At 40.3% G+C, this 25,277-nt stretch overlaps 1 protein-coding gene across 2 annotated transcripts in view; it reads right to left on the reverse strand.

Annotated features, from left to right (window-relative positions):
- MANBA (mannosidase beta) overlaps window positions 1-25,277 on the reverse strand; it is a 111,549-nt gene that overhangs the window by 57,607 nt on the left and 28,665 nt on the right. The window contains exons 6-9 of one of the 2 annotated variants that reach the window (XM_053558184.1): window positions 23,670-23,793; window positions 5,750-5,872; window positions 4,764-4,939; window positions 2,572-2,682 (exon numbers count right to left, since the gene is read on the reverse strand). In XM_053558184.1, coding sequence (XP_053414159.1) covers window positions 2,572-2,682; window positions 4,764-4,939; window positions 5,750-5,872; window positions 23,670-23,793 — 534 coding nt within the window. The remainder of the gene's footprint in view (window positions 1-2,571; window positions 2,683-4,763; window positions 4,940-5,749; window positions 5,873-23,669; window positions 23,794-25,277) is intronic. The other variant, XM_053558263.1, reaches the window with a different exon arrangement.

A 25,277-nucleotide genomic window follows, 5' to 3' on the forward strand; every position in this document is an offset into this window, starting at 1 on the left:
TGGCTCACTAGGCCTTGAAGGAGCTTGTCTTAGCCTACCTGTACAACATCATAACTTGTTCTTCAACTTCAAACCCAATATAGCTGCCCTGAAATTTCTCACACTTCTACAAACACGCAATATTCCTCCGAGTTTTTGGGCCTTCACATATTCATTTCCCTCTGCCTCTTTCTACGTTGCTTGGCCAAATTCAATGTATCCCTCAAACAGAGAAGTGACCTTCTCTGGAAATCTTCCCAGCCTGCCCCTGCTCTGTGCCTCCCCAGTTCTCTCGCTGTCTCTAGAATGTTTATCCCACCTTATCATGGGGCCTTATTTAATGATTTAACTTTCCAAGCACATTATTATCTCAGAGAGAAATGGAAGCAGTGTCTTATTCACAGCTCTATTCCCAGGGCCCAGCAAAACAGCTGAAACATGGTGCATGTGCCCTAAGTATTCACTGAATGAATGAGCCTCAAAAATAACTCAAACTCAATGGCAGCAACAGCCAAAAAAGCACATTTCACACGTGCATTCACACAAGACGTGGGGTCATACATCTTCCTTCACTCTTGCTGCTGCTCCGTGCAAAGGCTGGCAATATTATGTCTAACGAAAAATGATGCGACCATATTACTCTGAATAAAAATAAAATTATTTTCACAAATAGAAAAGAAAGTTTTTCTGCTTTCTCTATCATAAATGGAAATGGTCATGAATTTTACATTTTCATGAAGACAACACAGGCAATTCAACATGTGAGAGGACACACGTTCTCTGCCAAGCAGGTTAGAGTAAGAGCGAACGTTCTGGCCCTTTAGACAGGCCCACGACATTCTCCCTGTGTACATGCACACTCTCACATGACACATGCACAACACACGCTCACAGAGTCTCGGAAAATATATAGCACGATTGAACAAGAAAGATAGGAGGCTGTGTGCGGTGGCTCATGCCTGTAATCCCAGCACTCTGAGAGGCCAAGGCATGTGGACTGCTTGAGCTCAGGAGTTCCAGTTCAGCCTGAGCAAGAACAAGACCTGGTCTCTACTGAAAATGGAAAAACTAGCCAGGCACAGAAGTGGGTGCCTGTAGTCCCAGCTACTTGAGAGGTTGAGATAGGAGGATTGCTTGAGCCCAAGAGTTTGAGGTTGCTGTGAGCTAGGATGACACCATGGCACTACCCAGGGTGACAGAGTGAGACTCTGTCTCAAAAGAAAAAAAAAAAAAAAAGGAGATGAGCTCCTGAAGGACATAGCTAGCCCCAAACTTATCTTGTTGTCTGGCCCACAGGTGAGGGAATACCAAATGCAAGAGGTGAACACCGAAGGTCGATGCTGAGAAAAGAAGGAAATCTAAGAAATGGGTTAATCTGGGCGGCACCTGTGGCTCAGTGAGTGGGGCGCCGGCCCCATATACCAAGGGTGGCGGGTTCAAACCCGGCCCCGGCTGAACTGCAACCAAAAAATAGCCGGGCGTTGTGGCGGGTGCCTGTAGTCCCAGCTACTTGGGAGGCTGAGGCAAGAGAATCGCTTAAGCCCAGGAGTTGGAGGTTGCTGTGAGCTGTGTGACGCCACGGTACTCTACCCAGGGCCATAAAGTGAGACTCTGTCTCTACAAAAAAAAAAAAAATGGATTAATCTTCTCTCTACTGACTATATGCTATGGGCCAAATCCAAGTTATCTCATTCTTCCTGTCCCTACTTTAGAGATTAAGTAGCCTTTAGTTAATAAATAACAAAGACCGGTCCTTTCCAATTCTTAGTCCTATATCTCAGACTGGGCAGGACTGAAAAATTAGAAAACGCTATGGTAGAAACATCATATTTAGATGATTAGAAAACAATTAGAAAACAAAAAAATTATAAAACAGTATGGTAGAAACATCATATTTAGAAAAAAGACAAGAAATAAGTAAATGTTAAAAATTATTGGTTTGGAGAGTAGGAAGTAAGGATAGGAAATGTTAGGCAAAGGATCTTGCTTTTCATGTGAACCTTCTAGTAATATTAATAATTGAGCTTTAAAATTATACATATGGGCTTGGCGCCTGTAGCTCAAGCAGCTAGAGCGCCAGCCACATACACTGGAGCTGGCAGGTTCAAATCCAGCCAGGTCCCGCCAAACAACAATGACAACTACAACCAAAAAATAGCTGGGTGTTGTGGCAGGTGCCTGTAATCCCAGCTACTTGGGAGGCTGAGGCAAAAGAACCTCTTAAGCCCAAGAGTTGGAGGTTGCTGTGAACTGTGATGCCACGGCACTCTACCCAGGGGGATAGCTTGAGACTCTGTCTCAAAAATAATAATAATAAATAAATAAATAAAATTATACATATGTATTACTTTGATATAAAACATAATTAAAAGCATAGCAGGGGACTATTGACAAAATAATATATAAAGTCTGGTCCATTAAAAAATATAAATACACACATATACAGAGAAGATTTTGAATGTAGTTAATAGAGACTATCTCTGAGTGGTGGGGTTATATGAGTTTTGTTGGTTTCTTCTTTTTCTACAAAGATCTGTATTGCAATTTTAACAAGAAATATAATTTTTTCACTAAATATTTTAAAGAACTTACCTTTGCTGATTTCTCAATAGTTAAGCCTCCATCCAATTCAAAAAGAATTGTCATGTTGTACCCAGTCTGGTTTCCATGTCCGTGAGGCCACCAAGTTTCTACAGTAACATTCTTTAAGATATAACATAAGTCATTTTAACTGATGTATCATATTTTCAGCAAAATAATATAACTCAACCAGAATGTTTATTGCAGCCCAATTCATAATTGCTAAGTCATGAAAGGAGCCCAAGTGCCCAGCAACCCATGACTGGATTAATAAATTGTGGTATATGTACACCTTAAAAAAAAGATGGAGACTTTACCTCTTTCATGTTTACATGGATGGAGCTAGAACATATTCTTCTTAGCAAAGTATCTCAAGAATGGAAGAAAATGTATCCAATGTACTCAGCCCTACTATGAAACCAATTTATAGCTTTCACATGAAGGCTATAACCCAATTATAGCCCAAGAATATGGGAAAGGTGGATAGGAAGGGGAGAGGAGGCAGGAGGATGGGTGGAGGGAGGGTGACTGGTGGGACTACACCTACAGTGCATCTTACAAGGGTACATGTGAAATTTACTAAATGTAGAATACAAATGTCTTAACACAGTAACTAAGAAAATGCCCTGAAGTCTATGTTGACCTGTTTGATGAAAATACTTCAAATTGTATATAAAACCAGCCCATTGTACTCCATAATTGCATTAATGTACAAAGCTATGATTTAATCAAAAAATAAAAAACAAAAAATAATAAATAAATAAATAAGAAAAAATACTATAACTCAGAGCATTATAGTATATATTAATTTCTCATATTGTCAAACAGAAACTCTAGGTTCTAAAACAACATAAGTCTCCCTACTTAAATTATGCCAAATCACACCAATCCATTGGTAATATTTTGAAATCAACATGCAAAGACTTTAGCATAGATTTATGCATCAAAAGGAAAGGAAAGAGCAAAATAACATGTGTATTCAGAAAAGCAACTGTTTAGGCCAAGCACCATGGCTCACACCTGTAATCCTAGCTCTCTGGGCAACCAAAGCAGGTGGATCACTTGTGCTCATGAGTTCGAGACCAGCCTGAGGAACAGCGAACTCCCCATCTCCAAAAACAGTAGCCAGGTATTGTGACAGGCTCCTGTCCTCCTACTACTTGGGAGGCTGAGACAAGAGGATTACTTGAGCCCAAGAGTTAGAGGTTGCTGTGAGCTATGATGCCACAGCATTCTACCAAGTGGCAACAAAGACTCTGTTTCAAAAAAAAAAAAAAAAACACTCTTCCTATCTCTAACACTCAAGCTTACATTTTACTCTACATTCTTAACACTTGGAATAGGACTTTAAAGTTTACTCTTCTATCGAGCCACGTTCTAGAAATCATTTTGAGCTCTTCCTTCATCTGAACAGTTACCGAACATTATTTTGCTCCACTCTTTCCAGCTCATAATCACAATTAGTGGAATAAGAAAAGGAAGAAGAAAAGGTCAAATTCATTCCACTTCAACCTATGAAGGATCATGAATTTAGAATTAGAATTCTACCTATAGGATAAGCACAAATGTTCAAATAATTGACAATAACCAAAAATAATTCCCTCTACTAACTAGAAAGCATAGAATGTATTTTGAATTCAGGATACTATAAATACTGTACAAAAAAATAAAATATAGGGCAGCGCCTGTGGCTCAGTGAGTAGGGCACCGGCCCCATATACCGAGGGTGGTGGGTTCAAACCCGGCCCCGACCGAACTACAGCAAAAAAATAGCCAGGCATTGTGGCGGGCACCTGTAGTTCAGCTACTAAGGAGGCTGAGGCAAAAGAATCGCCTAAGCCCAGGAAATGGAGGTTGCTGTGAGCTGTGTGATGCCTTGGCACTCTACTGAGGGCGATAAAGTGAGACTCTGTCTCTACAAAAAAAATAATAATATAATATAATATAATAATAATGATAAAATGAGTGAAAAAGTTGCCAAATTTATCACAGTCTCCATTTTCTTAATCTTACAATTTGACTAAAGCCATTCTTTATCTCACACTCACACAAAATATATAAGAAGTTTAAAAATAGAGGAGAAAATGAAAAATAGAAATAGTGAAAGCATATTTTTTTCCTTTCACACTCTGTCCATTCTTTCTTTTTCTTTTGAATGGGTACTGCTTTTCATCTAGTGCTACTCAGGAAGTGTTATCATTCACCTTGTTAATTTTCACAAACAGCTCAACAATCCTTTCCCCGGGTTGAAGTTCAATGTTGTACATCTGATTTGTTTGCAATTTAGGAATGGATACGATCACTTTACCACCCACTGACTTTGAGCTAACAACATCAAAAGAAGACTCTATTTCAAGATTCCACTCCTGGGCACTGTTATCTAAAGCATAAAGAGAAAAAGAAAAATATATATAAAATATGATAAGCATTACCCCTGCACTTCTCAGAACTCATCTCTAAACCACGAAGTGCAGGCTGGGCACACCTATAATCCTAGTGCTCTGGAGGCCAAAGCAGGTAGATCACTTGAACTCAAGAGTTCGAGACCAGCCTAAGCAAGAGCAAGACTTCATCTCTACCAAAAATAGAAAAACAAGCCAGGCATGGGGCACACACCTATAGTCCCAGCTACTCAGGAGGCTGAGGCAAGAGGGTTGGTTGCTCAATCCCAGGAGTTTGAGGTTGCTGTGAGCTATGATACCTCAGCACTCTAACCAACGTGACAGAGTGAGACTCTGTCTCCAAAAAAAAAAAAAAAAATCCCACCAAGTGCTCCACCATGCTGTCATAATCAAATGTTTATGAAAAATGTTTAATCTTTAGAGTTTAATCCTTATTCTGAAAAGGAATAACCAAAATTACATATTTTATATGGACTTCCACTCTAAAAACATTGCAAGTCATAAAAACTTTATAAACAGTATATAAACAGAAAATGGCAAATAGAAATTTAACATAAATTTTCCAAGAAGATATACATTTGCTCCTTTTTATAAGGTAACAGGAAAATATTGAAGCTTTTAAAGCTATGTAATAATCTATAAATTTATAGGTATTAGAATTAACCGAATGTGGGCAGCGCCTGTGGCTCAGTGGGTTGGGCGCCAGCCCCATATACCGATGGTGGCGGGTTCAAACCCGGCCCTGGCCAAACTGCAACAAAAAAATAGCCAGGCGTTGTGGCAGGCACCTGTAGTCCCAGCTAATTGGGAGGCTGAGGCAAGAGAATCGCCTAAGCCCAGGAACTGGAGATGGCTGTGAGCTGTGTGATGCCATGGCACTCTACTCAGGGCAATGAAGTGAGACTCTGTCTCTACAAAAAAAAAAAAAAAAAAAGAATTAACTGAATGTGAAAAATTAGAGATGCATTTTAAACATAGCTAATTCATGCAAGAAATATTTACTGTGCCATGTGCCTCCCCAACTGCTGGAAAGTAAACAGCGACCAGGATAGACATGGACCCTTCCCCCATGAACTCAAAGTAAATGGAACATAGATAAGTTCAAAAGTGCGATGATACCGGGATGGAGAAGTAGAAGGCTGTTGAGAAATATACATGTGAACTATGGGAGCACTTCTAACACGGAGGGTAAGGAAGGCTTCCATTCGAAAGCAGCGTCTAGCTGAAACCAGAGAGGGCCTCAGCCAAGCCGGGAGGAAGCTGACAAGTATTCTGGGCACAGAGCAGAGTGTGGAGACCCAGGAGTGAGTGAGAGCAACCCCAGAACAAAGAACCTGGGCAAGGACGAAGCCAGGAAGGGGGGCTGCATGACTGACGCACGAAGCAGGGTCCAGATCACACTGGGTCTTTTAGGCTAAGTGAGAAGCTTGGCAGTTTCACCCTAGATCAATGGGGAGTCACTGAAGATTTTTCATCAAAAAAGAGTAACATGATCAGATGCACATTTTATAAGAATCGCTAAGGGCCCAAGCACAATGATATACCAGTATGCACGCAGAAAGAAGCAGAAAGACACAAAATCTCTATCTGTGCAAAAAGATGTCGAAAGTGACTCTTGGAAAATCCAGAAAGAGAGAAGAGGCAAAGAAGAGGGGCAAAACAGCACAGAAGGGGAGGGTGATAGGGAAAAAGAAAGGTCAGGGAGCTGCCGTGAGGAATGGAGCTTTGGGTATAGAACTGGGCGGCAGGGCAGAATATTCCCTGAGAGCTTTAAAGGAGAGTTTTATATATGTGCAACATAACCCTTTCTTCCACCTCCTGTAAAATTTACATTGTTTGATGTCTCTGGAATTGGATTTGTGTTTGATTTTGATTTTTAAATAAGACAGAGTGCTAAGACAAAATCTGGGCAAAAGCTTTTTTTAGGTTACATTGAAGGAACCATTGATGAGACCAAAAAAAGGCTGGAGAGACAGGGGAGTAGAGCCAGCAGTGAAGGTTCTCATTCTTTACCACCACAGACAGGAAGAAGAGCAGTGACTCATGCAGATACGCTTTAGTTTGGACCATATGGGGCAAGACCTGGAGGGAGTTCCTGTGTAACAACTTCTACCTTCCTGTCTGAAGAAGGGGAGGGAGAAGGTTATCAGCTGATAAATATCTCAGGGACCCTTTTCCTACAAAGAAAGAGAGGATGGATAATTATGGCTTTGCTGCAAAAGAAAGAATCAAAAAGGCTAACATGCTGATTGATGACCTAAGAGTTTATAACTGGCCCTGCTCACAACTGTAGGACCACGCCAGGCCTGTTCTAAAGATGATCACACACAAGCCCATCGTTTGCATCTCCCATCAGCCAAAAGCATAGGTGGATTTGATGCATACCAAAGTAAAATTAACCCTGGACTTAAGAATTATTTTTATCAACTAACTAATTAATTCTAAGAAACACTAGTCAACAAGCCCTGAGTTACGTTTGTTCTGATCCAGCCAGTCTTGCAGGTTACCCACTCACAGCCTCAGGTTTTGAATCTATCAGCTGATGGATCACCTAGTGTTCATCAGAGTCTAGAACAGAGTAGAGAGTGACTCTACTCTCTCATCAGTGTTTGATTCCCTCTGCTTAACAGCAAACTATGGTTATTGGGTCAAAACTTTTAAATAAAGTTTTCTTGGAACATAGCTGCTATGAACTAAATGGTATCCTCCCTCAATTCATATGTTAAAGGCTTAATACCCTGCTTTTCATGAGGTAACTAAGGTTAAGAGATCATAAGAGTGGGGCAGTAATCCAATAGGACTGTGGCTTCCTAAGAGGAACAGCCTTCTCCTCCCACCCCCCACCATGAGGACACAGCAAGAAGGCAGTGGTCTACAAGCTGGAGAGAGAGCCCTCACCAGGAAACTGGCCAAGCACTTTAATCTTGGACTTTCAAGCGTCCAGAACTGTGTGAAATAATTTCTGTTATTCAAGCCACCCTGTCTACGATAACAAAAGTTAGGGCAGCCGAACAGCCTGTTATTTATTTAATAAAACAGCCACGTTCATTTGTTTACATATCGTCTTTGCTTACCTTTGCACTGTAACAGCAGAGTTCTGTAGTTGCAATAGGTGACAAATGGTCCCAAAAGGCTATGTCAGTGTGCTGATCCCTGCCCTAGAATATTCCCCTCAAAAGGCCATTCTAAACATTCTTTAAATATCTCTCAAGACAACAAACATGTGCCTCACAAAATAGCCTTCCCTCTTTTGCTAGACTTAGCTATTCTAAAGACCTTCTTTACACTAATTTGAAATTGACTTCTCTTTAATTTCTACCTAAAGATTTTAATTCTGCCCTCTGAGCACCTACCAAACAAGCAGGCCCCTTTGCTGTCATTTCCTCTTCTGTTAGAGAATCACTTATAAGTGACAGCCTCTGGCAGGAAAACAACTAGTGCAATTCCCAAAGTCATTGGCAAAATTCTTAATTTCCCTTGCTTTGAACATGGAAGGTTCCCAAGTAAACCCACACTCCTTTGGACCACAACTCTTGAGTATCACACAGTAACAAAATTAAAGCTGCAGAATTAAAAACACAACATGAAGATCCAGGGGCCTATAATGTCACCACCATATCCTGCACCAACATATTTTTGTCCTCTTCTTTGAAAGGAGTAAAGCCCTTCCTTCTAGCAGCACATGGAAAGCTAATTAGGGTCACAAAGCACAATGTCTCAAATGACCAGTAATTCTCCTGCTAGTATTTGGTCACTTCTTTTCACTTACTAAGTTTAAAATGTATAAATCCTATTTCTAGTTAAGGAGAGCTCCATCTGATAAATTAAGACCCATTTCCAGAATACAGATCCCCATTCTGTCCATCTTAGCACTAGTGAGGTGTCATTTCCTGAAGAACAACTGTCATCCCCAGCTCTCCCGAAGTGGAATGCAAGATCATTTCAGATTTGGACAATGTGCTGGAGGTGGGAGTAGGAAAGAAGAAGGACTGCTGTATCACCCAGATTCCTCTACACAGCTCACCCTTCCCAATTACACCGACTTTTGCATCCTCTCCTCATCCTAACTAAATAATTCTAGGCCCAAACAGGTCAGAAACTCCTTACCAAAACAGGTGTACAGGTAAGGCTGGCATGCCCTCTCTACAGTGTGAGGCCCTGTCTAGCCTGAAGGATCAGGGATACTCTCACTGGTGTCCTGTGCCCAAGCAGAAGAGATTATTGACTGCAGCTTGTTCATAGAATCTCAACTAGGAAGCCCCTTCCCCCCCACCCCCAAGGATGGCAGAAAATGTGGTTCTGCACACTGATTCATTTTAAGGTTTTACCAGAGCTGACTAAGTGAAGTTTCTTTAAGAAAAAGGTGGGGCAAGAGGCAGACCAGAAGCAGCCTGCACTTGCTGCTCTCAAGAGGAGGGTCAAAGGTTGTGGGGTAGAGGTTCACTTGCAGCTGGGCCATCTTGGAGACAGCATTATGAAACATAGGAGAAGTGAAGACACACACCAAAATGGAGGAGAGAGGTGGGGTGATCTGTTCAGCAAGATCAGAAGGTAGCTGGGGGAAGCAACCACATATGGGGAAGGGTCACGGGAGAGACCCCAGGACTCTTGAGCTTCATCGGGGCTTCCCTAACACAGCAGGCCTCTGAACTGATCAGGGAGCTGCTTAGAGACTATGCAGCACCATTACATTAGAGTGGGCACAGTAGGGTCCCATTGGCTTTTGACATTGGGTCAAAACACCAACAGACACCATTCCGTGCTCTCAGCCCCAGAGTGCTGAAAGGGGCTGCAGAAGGGTCATCTCCACTGCAGCTACCTCCCCATTGCCCTTCCTGGCCAGAGAAGGAGCAGAAAGGACAGGCCCTCCCACGTGCACTGTGACTGGATGCTGTGCACACCCAGGTCCCCACTGACCACCTCCCAGGTATCTGAGCAGAGCAAGTGCCCACCTGCTCTCAGCATCTGCAACTGACATTTTGCTATCTCAACAACATCATCATAGCCACCTGAGTAGTATGACAGCAGCTGCCTCAGTTGGACCTGGGCAAAAGAACAGTTCCAGCCACTGTGACTCCCCAGGAGGGTACAGAGCATCTCTACAGCTCCACTAGCTGCAAATGACCCAGTTGCTGTGGCTCAACAAGCCACCCTGCCACTGGCTACAGTCCCACAACCTGACTAGGCACCAGCCTAGACACCCCCCTTGGTGCCTATCAAGGTCCCACACTTCACACAGGCATTCACCAAGTTCCCATAAGCCTCCCTGCCTCCAGCTGCAGTCCCGCAACATGCCCAAGTCCCACCAAGGTCCCACAACCTTCCCAGGCACCAGCCTACCTCCCACAACCCACCTGTAAACCTGCAACGGTCCCGTATCCTACACAGGCACCACAAAGCTTCTGAAACCTACCTAAGTGCTGCCCGTTACAAGAAGAACTGGTACCTGGCCTACAAAAATAATTTCATAACATTCAGAAGGGCATCCTCCCTAACACAGTCAAAGATGCAACAACAACAAAAAAAGAAAACTACAGATCAATATCCCCTATGAACACAGATGCAAAAATCCTCAACAAAATACTAGCAAACTGAATTCAATACCACAATAAAAAGATAATTCATCATAATGAAGTGGGTTTCATCCTATAGATGCAAAGATGGTTCAACATACCCAAATCAGTAAATGTGATTTACTGCATAAACAGAAGTAAAAGCAAACACCATATGATCATCTCAATAGATCCTAAAAAGCACTCAGCCACAAGAGAAAGAAATAAATATCATCCAAATCAGGAAAGGGAAGTCAAACTATCCTTTTTTGCTTATGATATGATCTTGTATCTAGAAAACCCTAAAGACTCCACCAAGAGATTCCTAGAATTAATAAATAAATTCAGCAAAGTCTCGATTGTGCAATTAAAAAGTATGTCTTAAGGGTGGAGCAAGATGGCAGCCGAGTAACAGCTTCCTTGCATCTGGGAACCGTGAGTCTGGGGATATAGGACTCCAGGCATCTCTGGCTGGTGGGATCTGCCTATCATCACCCCTGAGAGGATACAGGGAGTCAGCGAGAGACTTCTGGACCCCAAGAGGAGGACTAAAACAGTGGAAAACCGGCAAGTGGTCGCGTGTGTTCAATCCGCCTAAACCCGCCCGCAACTGTAAGTTCAGTAGCAGCGAGACTGCAAACCAGAAAGGCCTTACCTGTGAACTGTTTTGGTGTCTTTGGACTTGGCACTCAGCTGAACTGCCTTGGGGAGAGCCTGAGCGGGAGTGCGGAGAACTCTGGCCTTTGTCTAGGGCCCCAGTCTGAGCCGCTGAGCCAGACGGAGCTAATAGAGTTTGGCTGCGGGTCACAGGCAGACATTGTGAGCGATCTGCCCTGGCAAGCTCCGCCCTCAGGGTCCCAGAGCTGGAATTGGGTGGGAGCTGGTAACCCAGCGACCAAGTAGCCTAAGGGCGGGATCTGAGCCGCCTTGCAGCCCTAACCCTCGGGGGCAGAGGGAGACCAGTTTTGACACACAGGGTAAGTGGATAGCCACTTCAGCAGTGATTCCAGCAACAAGCACTTCCCTGAGAAAGCTTCTGCTCAGTAAGTGAACAAGTTCAAAGTGCCTTTTAAGTGGGCTGAAGAGAGATTTAGGGTGTCTACCTGCTGGGGTTCGAGAAACTAGCAGCCTCCAGTCGTATCAGAACTGTGATTAACATCTCATACCCCAGAAGACCACGTGTTGCCCAGACAATATTCAATTCCATATACATACTGCTTTGTTTTTGGTTGCGTGTGTGTTTTTTTTTGTTTCTTTGTTTGGTTTTTTTTTTTGTTTGGTTGTTTTTTTTGTTTATTTTGACGTTCTAGATTGTTGTTTTGTTTTTTAAGTTCAACCTTTTCCATACAGATCCTTTTTCTTTCTCAATTTTTCTAGTTTAATTATAATTTCCCATTGCTGCCTATTTCAATAATCTGAACTTCATTTTTGTTAGTGTTTCTACCACTATTATTTGGTTTTTCCAGCCAATTTTATCCCGTAAAGTTTTCTGTTTGCTTGTTTTGGTTTGATTTATAGCATTTTTGTCTTTCCTCTCTACTTGGTGGAGGTGGGGTACTGTGTCTGATCAGGTTAGCAAAGAGCTGCTGACCTCAAGGGAACCACCCCACTTGGCACCCCCAGAAGGTGTTTTTTTTTTTAAGGTTGTATCAAAGTACCCTACTGTACACCTATATTGCTCTGTCTCCCTCTTTCTGTGCCTCTCTTCTTTTTGTCAATATTCCTTTCACCCAACCACTCTCCTTTCTCTATTTTTCTTTTTTTTCATTTTTTTTTTTTCTTATCACTCAGTCCTCATTTCTTTCATCGCTTTTTTGCTCTTAAACCTTCTCACCCTTCTGGTCCTGTAACCCTTAGTCCACAGGCACAAGAACTTAAAGAGCAAGAGGAATTGAAAGGAAAATTAGGGCAAGTAAACAGATAAAAGAAATCACCCATGAGGAAGAATCAGCAGAAAACTCCAGGCAACATGAAGAACCAGTCCAGAACTACCCCGCCAAGGGACCATGAGGTAGCTACTGCAGAGGATTCCACCTATACAGAAATGTTAGGAATGACAGAAAGGGAATTTAGAATACACATGTTGAAAACAATGAAGGAAATGATGGAAACAATGAAGGAAACTGTTAATAAAGTGGAAAATAACCAAAAGGAAATTCAAAAACAGAATCAAATAAGAGATGAACGATATGAAGAATATAAAAAGGATATAGCAGAGCTGAAGGAAATGAAACAGTCAATCAGGGAACTTAAAGATGCAATGGAAAGTATCAGCAACAGGTTAGACCATGCAGAAGAAAGAATTTCAGAGGTAGAAGACAAAGTTTTTGAGATAACTCAGATAGTAAAAGAGGCAGAAAAGAAGAGAGAGAAAGCAGAACGTTCACTGTCAGAATTATGGGACTTTATGAAGCGTTCCAACATACGAGTTATAGGAATTCCAGAAGGGGAAGAAGAATGCCCCAGAGGAATGGAAGCCATACTAGAGAATATTATAAAAGAAAATTTCCCAAATATCACCAAAGATTCTGACACACTGCTTTCAGAGGGATATCGGACCCCAGGTCGCCTCAACTCTAACCGAGCTTCTCCAAGACACATTGTGATGAACCTCTCCAAAGTCAAGACCAAAGAAAAGATTCTGCAAGCTGCCAGGAGTAAGCGCCAGTTGACCTACAGGGGCAAATCCATCAGATTGACCGCAGACTTCTCTAATGAAACTTTCCAAGCAAGAAGACAATGGTCATCTACCTTTAATCTACTTAAACAGAACAATTTTCAGCCCAGAATTCTGTACCCTGCTAAGCTAAGCTTCAAAATTGATGGAGAAATCAAATCATTTACGGATATACAAACATTGAGGAAATTCGCCACAACAAGACCAGCTCTACAGGAAATACTTCAACCTGTTCTGTGCACTGACCACCACAATGGATCAGCAGCAAAGTAAGAACTCAGAAATTAAAGGACAGAACCTAACCTCCACACTGATGCAAAAGATAAAACTAAGCAATGGACTCTCACAAAATAAGACGAATAGAATACTACCACACTTGTCAATTATCTCAATAAATGTTAATGGCTTGAATTCCCCACTGAAGAGACATAGATTGCTTGACTGGATTAAAAAACACAAGCCATCCATTTGCTGTCTGCAAGAAACACACCTGGCTTCAAAAGACAAATTAAAGCTCCGAGTCAAGGGTTGGAAGACAATTTTTCAGGCAAATGGAATTCAGAAGAAAAGAGGAGTTGCAATCTTATTTTCAGATACATGTGGATTTAAAGCAACTAAAGTCAAAAAAGACAAAGATGGTCACTTTATATTGGTCAAGGGAAAAATACAACAAGAAGACATTTCAATTCTAAATATTTATGCACCCAATTTAAATGCTCCCAGATTCTTGAAGCAGACCTTACTCAGTCTGAGCAATATGATATCTGATAATACCATCATAACAGGGGACTTTAACACTCCTCTTACAGAGCTGGACAGATCCTCTAAACAGAAATTAAACAAGGATATAAGAGACTTAAATGAGACTCTAGAACAACTGTGCTTGATAGACGCATATAGAACACTCCACCCCAAAGATAAAGAATATACATTCTTCTCATCACCCCATGGAACATTCTCCAAAATTGATCATATCCTGGGACACAAAACAAATATCAACAGAATCAAAAGAATTGAAATTTTACCTTGTATCTTCTCAGACCATAAGGCACTAAAGGTGGAACTCAACTCTAACAAAAATGCTCGACCCCACCCAAAGGCATGGAAACTAAACAATCTTCTGTTGAATAACAGATGGGTGCAGGAAGAAATAAAACAGGAAATCATTAACTTCCTTGAGCATAACAACAATGAAGACACAAGCTACCAAAACCTGTGGGATACTGCAAAAGCAGTTTTGAGAGGAAAATTCATCGCTTTAGATGCCTACATTCGAAAAACTGAAAGAGAGCACATCAACAATCTCACAAGAGATCTTATGGAATTGGAAAAAGAAGAACAATCTAAGCCTAAACTCAGTAGAAGAAAAGAAATATCCAAAATCAAATCAGAGATCAATGAAATTGAAAACAAAAGAATCATTCAGAAAATTAATGAAACAAGGAGTTGGTTTTTTGAAAAAATAAATAAAATAGATAAACCATTGGCCAGACTAACGAGGAATAGAAAAGTAAAATCTCTAGTAACCTCAATCAGAAATGATAAAGGGGAAATAACAACTGATCCCACAGAGATACAAGAGATCATCTCTGAATACTACCAGAAACTCTATGCCCAGAAATTTGACAATGTGAAAGAAATGGATCAATATTTGGAATCACACCCTCTCCCTAGACTCAGCCAGGAAGAAATAGAGCTCCTGAACAGACCAATTTCAAGCACTGAGATCAAAGAAACAATAAAAAAGCTTCCAACCAAAAAATGCCCTGGTCCAGATGGCTTCACTCCAGAATTCTATCAAACCTTCAAGTAAGAGCTTATTCCTGTACTGCAGAAATTATTCCAAAAAATTGAGGAAGAAGGAATCTTCCCCAACACATTCTATGAAGCAAACATCACCCTGATACCAAAACCAGGAAAAGACCCAAACAAAAAGGAGAATTTCAGACCAATCTCACTCATGAACATAGACGCAAAAATTCTCAACAAAATCCTAGCCAATAGATTACAGCTTATCATCAAAAAAGTCATTCATCATGATCAAGTAGGCTTCATCCCAGGGATGCAAGGCTGGTTTAACATACGCAAGTCTATAAACGTTATCCACCATATTAACAGAGGCAAAAATAAAGATCACATGATCCTCTCAATAGATGCAGAAAAAGCATTTGATAAAATCCAGCATCCTTTTCTAATTAGAACTCTGAAGAGTATAGGCATAGGTGGCACATTTCTAAAACTGATTGAAGCTATCTATGACAAACCCACAGCCAATATTTTACTGAATGGAGTAAAACTGAAAGCTTTTCCTCTTAGAACTGGAACCAGACAAGGTTGTCCTCTGTCCCCTTTACTATTCAACATAGTGCTGGAAGTTCTAGCCAATACAATTAGGCAAGACAAGGAAATAAAGGGAATCCAAATGGGAGCAGAGGAGGTCAAACTCTCCCTCTTTGCTGACGACATGATCTTATACTTAGAGAACCCCAAAGACTCAACCACAAGACTCCTAGAAGTCATCAAAAAATACAGTAATGTTTCAGGATATAAAATCAATGCCCACAAGTCAGTAGCCTTTGTGTACACCAACAACAGTCAAGATGAGAAGCTAATTAAGGACACAACTCCCTTCACCATAGTCTCAAAGAAAATCAAATACCTAGGAATATACCTAACGAAGGAGGTGAAGGACCTGTATAAAGAAAACTATGAAATCCTCAGAAAGGAAATAGCAGAGGATATTAACAAATGGAAGAACATACCATGCTCATGGATGGGAAGAATCAACATTGTTAAAATGTCCATACTTCCCAAAGCAATCTACCTATTCAATGCCATTCCTATCAAAATACCAACATCATACTTTCAAGATTTGGAAAAAATGATTCTGCGTTTTGTATGGAACTGGAAAAAACCCCGTATAGCTAAGGCAGTTCTCTGTAATAAAAATAAAGCTGGGGGCATCAGCATACCAGATTTTAGTCTGTACTACAAAGCCATAGTGCTCAAGACAGCATGGTAATGGCACAAAAACAGAGACATAGACACTTGGAATCGAATGGAAAACCAAGAAATGAAACTAACATCTTACAACCACCTAATCTTTGATAAACCAAACAAGAACATACCTTGGGGGAAAGACTCCCTATTCAATAAATGGTGTTGGGAGAACTGGATGTCTACATGTAAAAGACTGAAACTGGACCCACACCTTTCCCCACTCACAAAAATTGATTCAAGATGGATAAAGGACTTAAACTTAAGGCATGAAACAATAAAAACCCTCCAAGAAAGCATAGGAAAAACACTAGAAGATATTGGCCTGGGGGAAGACTTCATGAAGAAGACTGCCATGGCAATTGCAACAACAACAAAAATAAACAAATGGGACTTCATTAAACTGAAAAGCTTCTGTACAGCTAAGGAGACAATAACCAAAGCAAAGAGACAACCTACACAATGGGAAAGGATATTTGCATTTTTTCAATCAGACAAAAGCTTGATAACTAGGATCTATAGAGAACTCAAATTAATCCACATGAAAAAAGCCAACAATCCCTTATATCAATGGGCAAGAGACATGAATAGAACTTTCTCTAAAGACGACAGACGAATGGCTAACAAACACATGAAAAAATGTTCATCATCTCTATATATTAGAGAAATGCAAATCAAAACAACCCTGAGATATCATCTAACCCCAGTGAGAATGGCCCACATCACAAAATCTCAAAACTGCAGATGCCGGCGTGGATGTGGAGAGAAGGGAACACTTTTACACTGCTGGTGGGACTGCAAACTAGTACAACCTTTCTGGAAGGAAGTATGGAGAATCCTCAAAGCACTCAAGCTAGACCTCCCATTTGATCCTGCAATCCCATTACTGGGCATCTACCCAGAAGGAAAGAAATCCTTTTATCATAAGGACACTTGTACTAGACTGTTTATTGCAGCTCAATTTACAGTCGCCAAAATGTGGAAACAGCCTAAATGCCCACCAACCCAGGAATGGATTAACAAGCTGTGGTATATGTATACCATGGAATACTATTCAGCCATTAAAAAAAATGGAGACTTTACATCCTTCGTATTAACCTGGATGGACGTGGAAGATATTATTCTTAGTAAAGCATCACAAGAATGGAGAAGCATGAATCCTATGTACTCAATTTTGATATGAGGACAATTAATGACAATTATGGTTATGGGGGGGGAAACAGAAAGAGGGAAGGAGGGAGGTGGGTGGGGCCTTGGTGTGTGTCACACTTTATGGGGGCAAGACATGATTGCAAGAGGGACTTTACCTAACAATTGCAATCAGTGTAACCTGGCTTATTGTACCCTCAATGAATCCCCAACAATAAAAAATAAAAAAAAACAAAAAAAAAAAAATTCAGCAAAGTCTCAAGTTACAAAATCAATGTAGACTAATTAGTAGCATTTTTATATATTTATAACAGTCAATCTGAAAATCAAATCAAGGACTCAATACAATTTACAGAAGCTACAAAGAAAATACTTAGGAATATACTTAACCAAGGAGGTAAAAGATCTCCACAAGGAGAACACCCATGAAAGACACTAGAGATGAAACACAAAAATGTGGAAAACATCCCTTCTTCATGGATTGGCAGAATCAACATCATTAAAGTATCCATGCTACCCAAAGTGATTTACTTATTTAATGCAATTCCCATCAACATATCAGTGTCTCATTTCACAGATCCAGAAAAAATAATCCTAAACTTTATTTGAAACCAAAAAAGAACCTGAACAGCCAAAGCAACCTAAGTAAAAAGAACAAGACTAGAGGAATCACATTATCTGAATTCAATTTATACTACAAGGACATAGTAACCAAAACAGCCTGGTACTAGTATAAAAGTAGAGACACAGACAGAAGAGAACAGAGAACCCAGACACAAAAGCCATATAGCTTCAACAAAGAATGAAACAGGACCCCTATCTCTTCCATCTACAAAAATTAATTCAAGATGGATAAAATAATTAATTATAAGCCATGAATAAAAATTCTAGAAGAAAATGTAAGAAAAACTCTTCTAGACATTGGCCTAGGCAAGGAATTTATGACTAAGACCCCAAAGGCAAATATAGCAGCAACAAAAATAAATAAATGGGACTTAGTTAAATTTTAAAAAGACTTCTGCACAGCAATGGAATAAATCAACAGAATGAATCAGCAACCTACAGAATGGAAAAGAATATTCACAAACTCTGGACTTATAACTAGAATCTTCAAAGAACTCAAGAAATCAGCACAAATAAAACAAACAACCTCATCCAAAAGTGGACAAAAGACGTGAAAAGAAGTTTCTCAAAAGAAGGTAGAGAAATGGCCAGTAAACATGAAAAAAATGCTCAGCATCACTAACCATCAGGGAAATGCAAATTAAAACTTTAATGAGATACCACCTTACCCCTGTCAGAATGACCCTTATTAAAAAGTTAAAAAACAATAGATGATGGTGTGGATGCAGAAAGAAGAGAACACTTATATACTATTGGTGGGATGCAAATGAGTACGACATCTATGGAAAACCATATAGAGATTGCTCAAAAAATAAACTACACCTGCCATTCAATCCAGTAATCCCACTGCCAGGTATCTACCCAATGGAAAAGAAGTCCTTATATCAAAAAGACACTTGCATTTGAATGTTTATCACAGTACAATTCACAATTGCAAAGATGTGGAACCAATCTAAGAGCCCATCAATCAGTAGTTGATAAAAAAAGTTATAAACACACACACATACACACACACACACACCCCCCATGGATTGCTACTCAGCTATAAGAAAGGAATGAAATAATGTTACATGCAGAAACTTAGTTGGAACTGAGACCATTGTCCTGTATCTCAGGAATGGAAAACCAAACACCATAATTCTCACTAGTAAGTGAGAGGTAAAAAATAATAGCTACATATGGACAACAAAAGATGTAAGAGTCACTGGTAAGAGGAGAGGTATGAGATCAACACTTACCTATTGGGTACAATGAACACTACCTGATGATGAATGCACCAAAAACCTTGACTTAAACATTACACAAGATATCCATGTAACAAAAACATCTGTGTCACCTTACTATTTTGAAATAAAACAAAACCAAAAGCTAACAGATAAAAGATTAAAAACAAACAAAAAAAAAAAAGAAAAAAACACCATGTGTCTGACCTGGATAAGAATTTGTGGGAAGGGTGAGAGTTTGTAGGAAGGATAAGCAGCGACACAGTGCAGATTGTACTGTTCCTTCATTCAGAGGATCATCAAGACAACCCTAGTATGTGTCAATGTGTCCACACCTTGAAAATCCTCTTTAAAATGCCAGTTTCTTTTTATATTCCTATGCAGTCTACTCTTCTATCAAGTTGTGGTTGGGGGAAAAAAAAAATGAACAAAAGTTGTCTAGGGGAAAAAGGTAAAAAAGGTATAAGAGGAGACACAGATAGGAGAGAGATGAGAAGATGGCTGAGTTACATTAATTCAGGTGTGTCGATAAGGAACAGGAAGACATACTCTCAAACTATATGCTAAGCCTTGTTTAAATCGATAGAAATAAAGCCTTTTCTTAGTAAAGCATCACAAGAATGGAGAAGCATGAATCCTACTACTCAATTTTGATAAGAAGACAATTCATGACCTAGTACACAGTAGGGGGTGGAGGAAGGGAAGAGCATAAAGAGGGAAGGGGGGAGGGGTGGGAGAAGGGAAGACCAGAATAGAGGGAAGGAAGGAGGGGCTTGGGGGAAAGGAAGACCAGAATAGAGGGAAGGAGGGAAGGGGTGTGACACACCTTTTGGGGGCAAGACACAATTCTAAGAGGGACTTTACCTAACAAATGCAATCAGTGTAACCTGATTTCTTGTACCCTCAATGATCCCCAACAATAAAAAAAAAAATAAAGCCTTGAGAATCAATGTCTTCATCCAGTCATATGATGTCTAGTTTCAAGAAAAACTGGGTCTCCCACACTTATACCTTCATACAAACAGAAGAAAGGGACCATGGAATGTGAGAGTGTGTCACTGTGCAGTGTCTATGAGGCCCTGACTTCAGGACCTGGCCCCCAACCTCCTGAGCCAACAGACAGGACAAGAGCTCAGCTTTCCCAACCCCAGGGCTCTCTACTTTCTACCAGCCTCTTGAGGAAATACCTTCCAAAAAAATGACATTAGAAGGCACACATTGATTGACATCATTAATGAGAAAAAGCAAAAGTACTTTTTACCTCTCAGTGTCCTAAATCCAAATATCAAATATATTCATATATGCAACAAAGCATCCTGGGGGCATTGCAACAATAAAAACGTTAGCCTATTAATAACAGGGGATTGTAAAAAAGGAACAGTGAAATTCACAAACATGGAGACTGTATCTGACCCTCCACTAAACACATAATTATATGGTGCCACATTTCCTCCACTTGTCAAAATACACAATCTTTGTAACCTGAACTACCTGATGAGAGCATTGAAACAGTCATGTGAGCGATTCTGTCAAACAAGTAAAATCTATTTCTTGAATAATTACTGTCTATCAGTATACACCTGGTCAGACACATAAATTATACTCCCACCCAAAAAGGCAAAGATGTTGTTTCTTCTAACTCTCAAAATGTACTTAGAAAACAAAATATACCCAAAGGTCTCAATTAAGAATACGGGCTGCCATCTGGGGGGTTAAGGACTAGCGAGGAAATGGAAGTTCAGAGACAGAGAACATTGAAGTCAGCATGAAATGGCACTGCAAAGGCTGGGAGACTGCTTATGTAAGATGAAAAGATGCTTCATCTCACTGGGGGGAAGAGCTATTCAAAGCTGCTGCCTGGCTCAGCTGCACCCGCTGAGCTCCTCACAGCTCCCCCTTCTGCCCGCTGGCTTTCTCCCTCATCTTAGTAGGAAGCCAAAAGCTGCAGGGAAAAGGTCGTCCAGTGCATTTAAAAACACAGAAATTCTTAGGTTATAACCCTTTTTAAGGTGTATGAGGCCTCTGTTAACTATTCTGAAATGAAACTCACACATAATAAAATCTTCCTACCCACATAGTTTTAATAAAACTACAAAGATGAAACAAAAGGGAAAAAACACACACACAGAAATGACACCATGTTGAAATGACCAAGCTGCGGAATGTATCGATTCAAACATACTTTCCTGTCTTCCTGCTAGAATCACAGGACAGACTTAAGCAGCTGCTTTTCAAAGAGCTATGCCCCGCATTGGCCAGAGAAGCAGGCACACGGTTAGTTACAACAGCCGTTTGTCTTCCTCCTCCTTCACCAAGCAGCAAGATGTCCTTGCCTACTCAGCAGGACAAAATCCTCAAAAATGAAATCCGGGCAAAAAAAGACCAAAGGCAAAATACACCTCCCCCCAAAACAAGGATAAGTTAATAAGGTGCATATAAGAAAATTTACTTAACAATAAGGCAGTTAATCAGAGGAAAGATTATTCAAGCAACCTAACTACTCATAAAGTTATGTTCAAAGATGAATACTGGTATGTTACAGGGAAAATAAGGATGAATGAAAAAATGACTCAAAGTGAATGTACGAAAAAATGAACACGTGTTTACCAGTTAAGGTACTATTTTTTTCTAACTGCGGCAACAAAAGATTGAACAGTGTATTGTTTCAACAGAACATACCTATTATGTATTTTAACTTAATATGTTTATATATATAACCTTATGAAATATTCATAAAATTAGGCAATCATTCCTTCCTAATAAACTCAAGTCCAATGTGAATAATTCACATCAGATTATACATATGAAAGCACTAGAATGGATAAGATGATCAACAAATCATCTCTCTGTCTCTCTCTCTTCCTCTCTCCATTTCTATCTCTCTGTCTCTCTTTTACACACACTCCACCCACCACCACCACCCGCCAGGACCACAGTTAAATGAGTATGTCTCTCTATCTCTCTGCCTCTGTCTGTCTCTCTCTCAAACATACACCCCTACCACCACCACCCAAGGCCTATCAGATGAAACAGACAGTCTGAAATAATCTCCTCAATGACCAACCATTTCTCATTTGCTTTTGTCTCTTACCTTCAGAAAATACAGATTGGCTCAACTGAATAGCAATCTAGGGTCACCAGGGCCCTAATGAGAACAGAACTCTTGTTCTGAGACACCACATTCTTCTTACTGATTTCATCTAGTTAGGCCTCCACTCAACTGAACTGAACATATAGTATGCTATCATTTAAGATCTCTTTTGCACCTGTAATCCTATCACTCTGGGTGGATTGCCTGAGCTCACAGGTTCGAGACCAGCCTGAGCAAGAGCAAGACCCCATCTCTAAAAATAGTCAGGCCTTGTGGCGGGCACCTGTAGTGCCAGCTACTTGGCAGGCTGAGGCAAGAGAATCACTTGAGCCTAAGAGTTTGAGGTTGCTGTGAGCTATGACATCACAGCACTGTACCAAGGTCGACAAAATGAGACTCTGTTTCTTAAAAAAACAAAAGCTCTCACTTGCTTCCAACTTCACCCTTGATTTCTCTAACTTTTCAGAATCTCATTGACCTTTGATTTTCTGGCTCTCATCCTGGAAGACTATCACACACTCTTATTTTGTTTGGTAATTATTTATATCTCCTCTCCCCTCCTCCCAGCAGGTACAGCATGGGTAGGGAGGAAGGGGTGTGCCTGCTCTGCTTCTTTTCTGCACCAAACACAGTGCTAAGCAAAGAACTCAACAGATAGTTGACCAGCTATCAACTAGTTCATTGACATCTGTGGGATTTCTGAGGTTTTATTCCAAAGTTTCTTGACAGTGAATAGTTCTTTCAACTAAAAAACTAGTATTCTTCACCTGGAAAACTGTCTTTATGCCTTGCTGACACTCCAGTTTATTTTCTACTCTTCACAAGGCTTGTGTGTCAGGGCCCTCACAGGAGTGTTCCTAGTTATGAAGAAAACATGTGGGGATAGAAAGTCATTCTAACGAGTTGAGCAAACCAAGAATTCGACACTAAAAGTGACTGCAGATGCAACATAAAGAGGTTCAATCTGGCAAGTCAAATTCTTTTTTTTTTTTTTTTTTTTTGCAGTTTTTGACCAGGGCTAGGTTTGAACCCACCACCTCCCGCATATGGGGCCAGTGCCCTACTCCTTTGAGCCACAGGCGCTGCCCAAGGCAAGTCAAATTCTTTCAAGAAAGAATACTAACCTTAGTAACCTCTCTTTCTTTCTTTCTTTCTTTCTTTTCTTTTTATTTTGCAAAATATCCTAAAATGTATCCACCTACCTACCTGCATTACATTGTCCATTTTCATGACAAATTAGTTTGTCTCTATTTTTCACTTTTATAAGTTGAATGTAAAGAACACTAAATCTCTGAAAAACATATCTGTATATACATATTGTGATTATAAACCCAATCTTTATGACAAGGAGGAGATTTTAAAAAGAAAAATAAGAAATCACATCTCTTAGCTTACCATATGTCGGGAAAAAGGTGAAGTAGTTCAGATGACAAAGATTATAGGCTTCAATTCTAACGTCTTTCCAGATTCCCTGGGTAGGAAAGGAAGGTCCCCAGTCCCAGCTAAAAGAACACTGCTCCTGTCATTTCAAGGGGGGAAAAGAAGATACATTCTGATTACCATGAAATTTAAACATTATGAAAAATGTTTTATTTTAAAATGTTAAATATATATATATATATCAGTCTGCTATAGCCACTATAACAAAATACCACAAACGGAGTGGCTTAAACAATGGAAATTTATTTTCTCACAGTTCTGGAGGCCAAAAGTCCAAGGCCAGAGTATCAGCAGGTTTGGTCCCTTCTGAGGCCTCTCGACTTGGTTTATAAATGACCACCTTCTCCCCTGTGTCTTCACATAATTTTTTTCTGTGCCCAACCAAATATCTCTAGTATCTCTCCCTGTTATCTCTGTTGTCCAAATTTCCTCTCCTTACAAGGGTACCAGTCATATTGGACTGGGGTCTATCTAACTACCTCATTTTAACTTAATCACCTCTTTAAAGACCCTATCTCCAGATAATAAGTTGACTTGTGAGGTCATTTTGAGGTATGGGGGGTTGGGAGTTCAACATACAAATTTTGGAGGGCCACAAGTCAACTCATAACCACACGTATATGACCTGTCCCCATACCGGACTCTAAGACGGCCCACGATGATTCACCTCTGGTATTCATGCCCCTGTGTAATCTCCTCCCTTTGAATATGGGTTGGACCTAGTGAATCACTTCTAACCAACAGAATATAGCAGAAGTGATGTTACTTGGCTGATTCGGTTTTGAAAGGCTAAGCCTTCAGATCTGGGCACTCTCTGTGCCCTCTGTTGGCCAAACGGGAAGCCAGCTGCTGTGTCATGGCAGGACCCAGGCGAGAGAGCTTAGAAACCTGAGGTCCGCCAACAACCAACCACAAGCAGGCTTACAAACCAATAACCAACCGCAAGCGAGCTTACAAACAGACACACTTCACCTGTGTCAAGCCTTGAGATGACGGCCGTCCTGTCCTAAATCCTGAGCACAAACTCACTGAAAGATCTTGAGCCTGAGGCACGAAGATCTCAGAATCCTGACCGACAGAAACTACCATAATAAGTGTTGTTTTGAGTTGACAAGTTTTGGCATAATTTGTTACATAGTGACAAGTAATGAATCTATTCGTTATCAACCCATGCTTCGGCCTATACCAACCTATGCTTCATACTTAAACCTGGTAGGAATGTTCTAAGAGCATAAGACCTAATTATGAAGAGTGGTACATTTATTCTTCAAAAGAAAATTATATTGAAACAACACAATGCTCTTTAAGCTTTTCCAAAATATCTCTGAAACTAACCATTGTATTTAAATGTAATAATTATAAAGAATGAGGAAACATATTGAAAGATAAAAATTTTATAAACAGGTTTTTTAAAAAAATTCCAGCTAGACTTCTTCCAACTAGTTCCTTGAGTATGAATTCAAAAGTCCTTGTTTCTGAACATAGAGCCCCAAAACATTTGATTTAAATTATAAACACTGACACAGGTGGCCAAGGGAGACACTTTAGCAAATCTTATTCAAA

Source organism: Nycticebus coucang, chromosome 1 (assembly GCF_027406575.1).
Source record: "Nycticebus coucang isolate mNycCou1 chromosome 1, mNycCou1.pri, whole genome shotgun sequence".
NCBI classification, from domain to species: domain Eukaryota; kingdom Metazoa; phylum Chordata; class Mammalia; order Primates; family Lorisidae; genus Nycticebus; species Nycticebus coucang.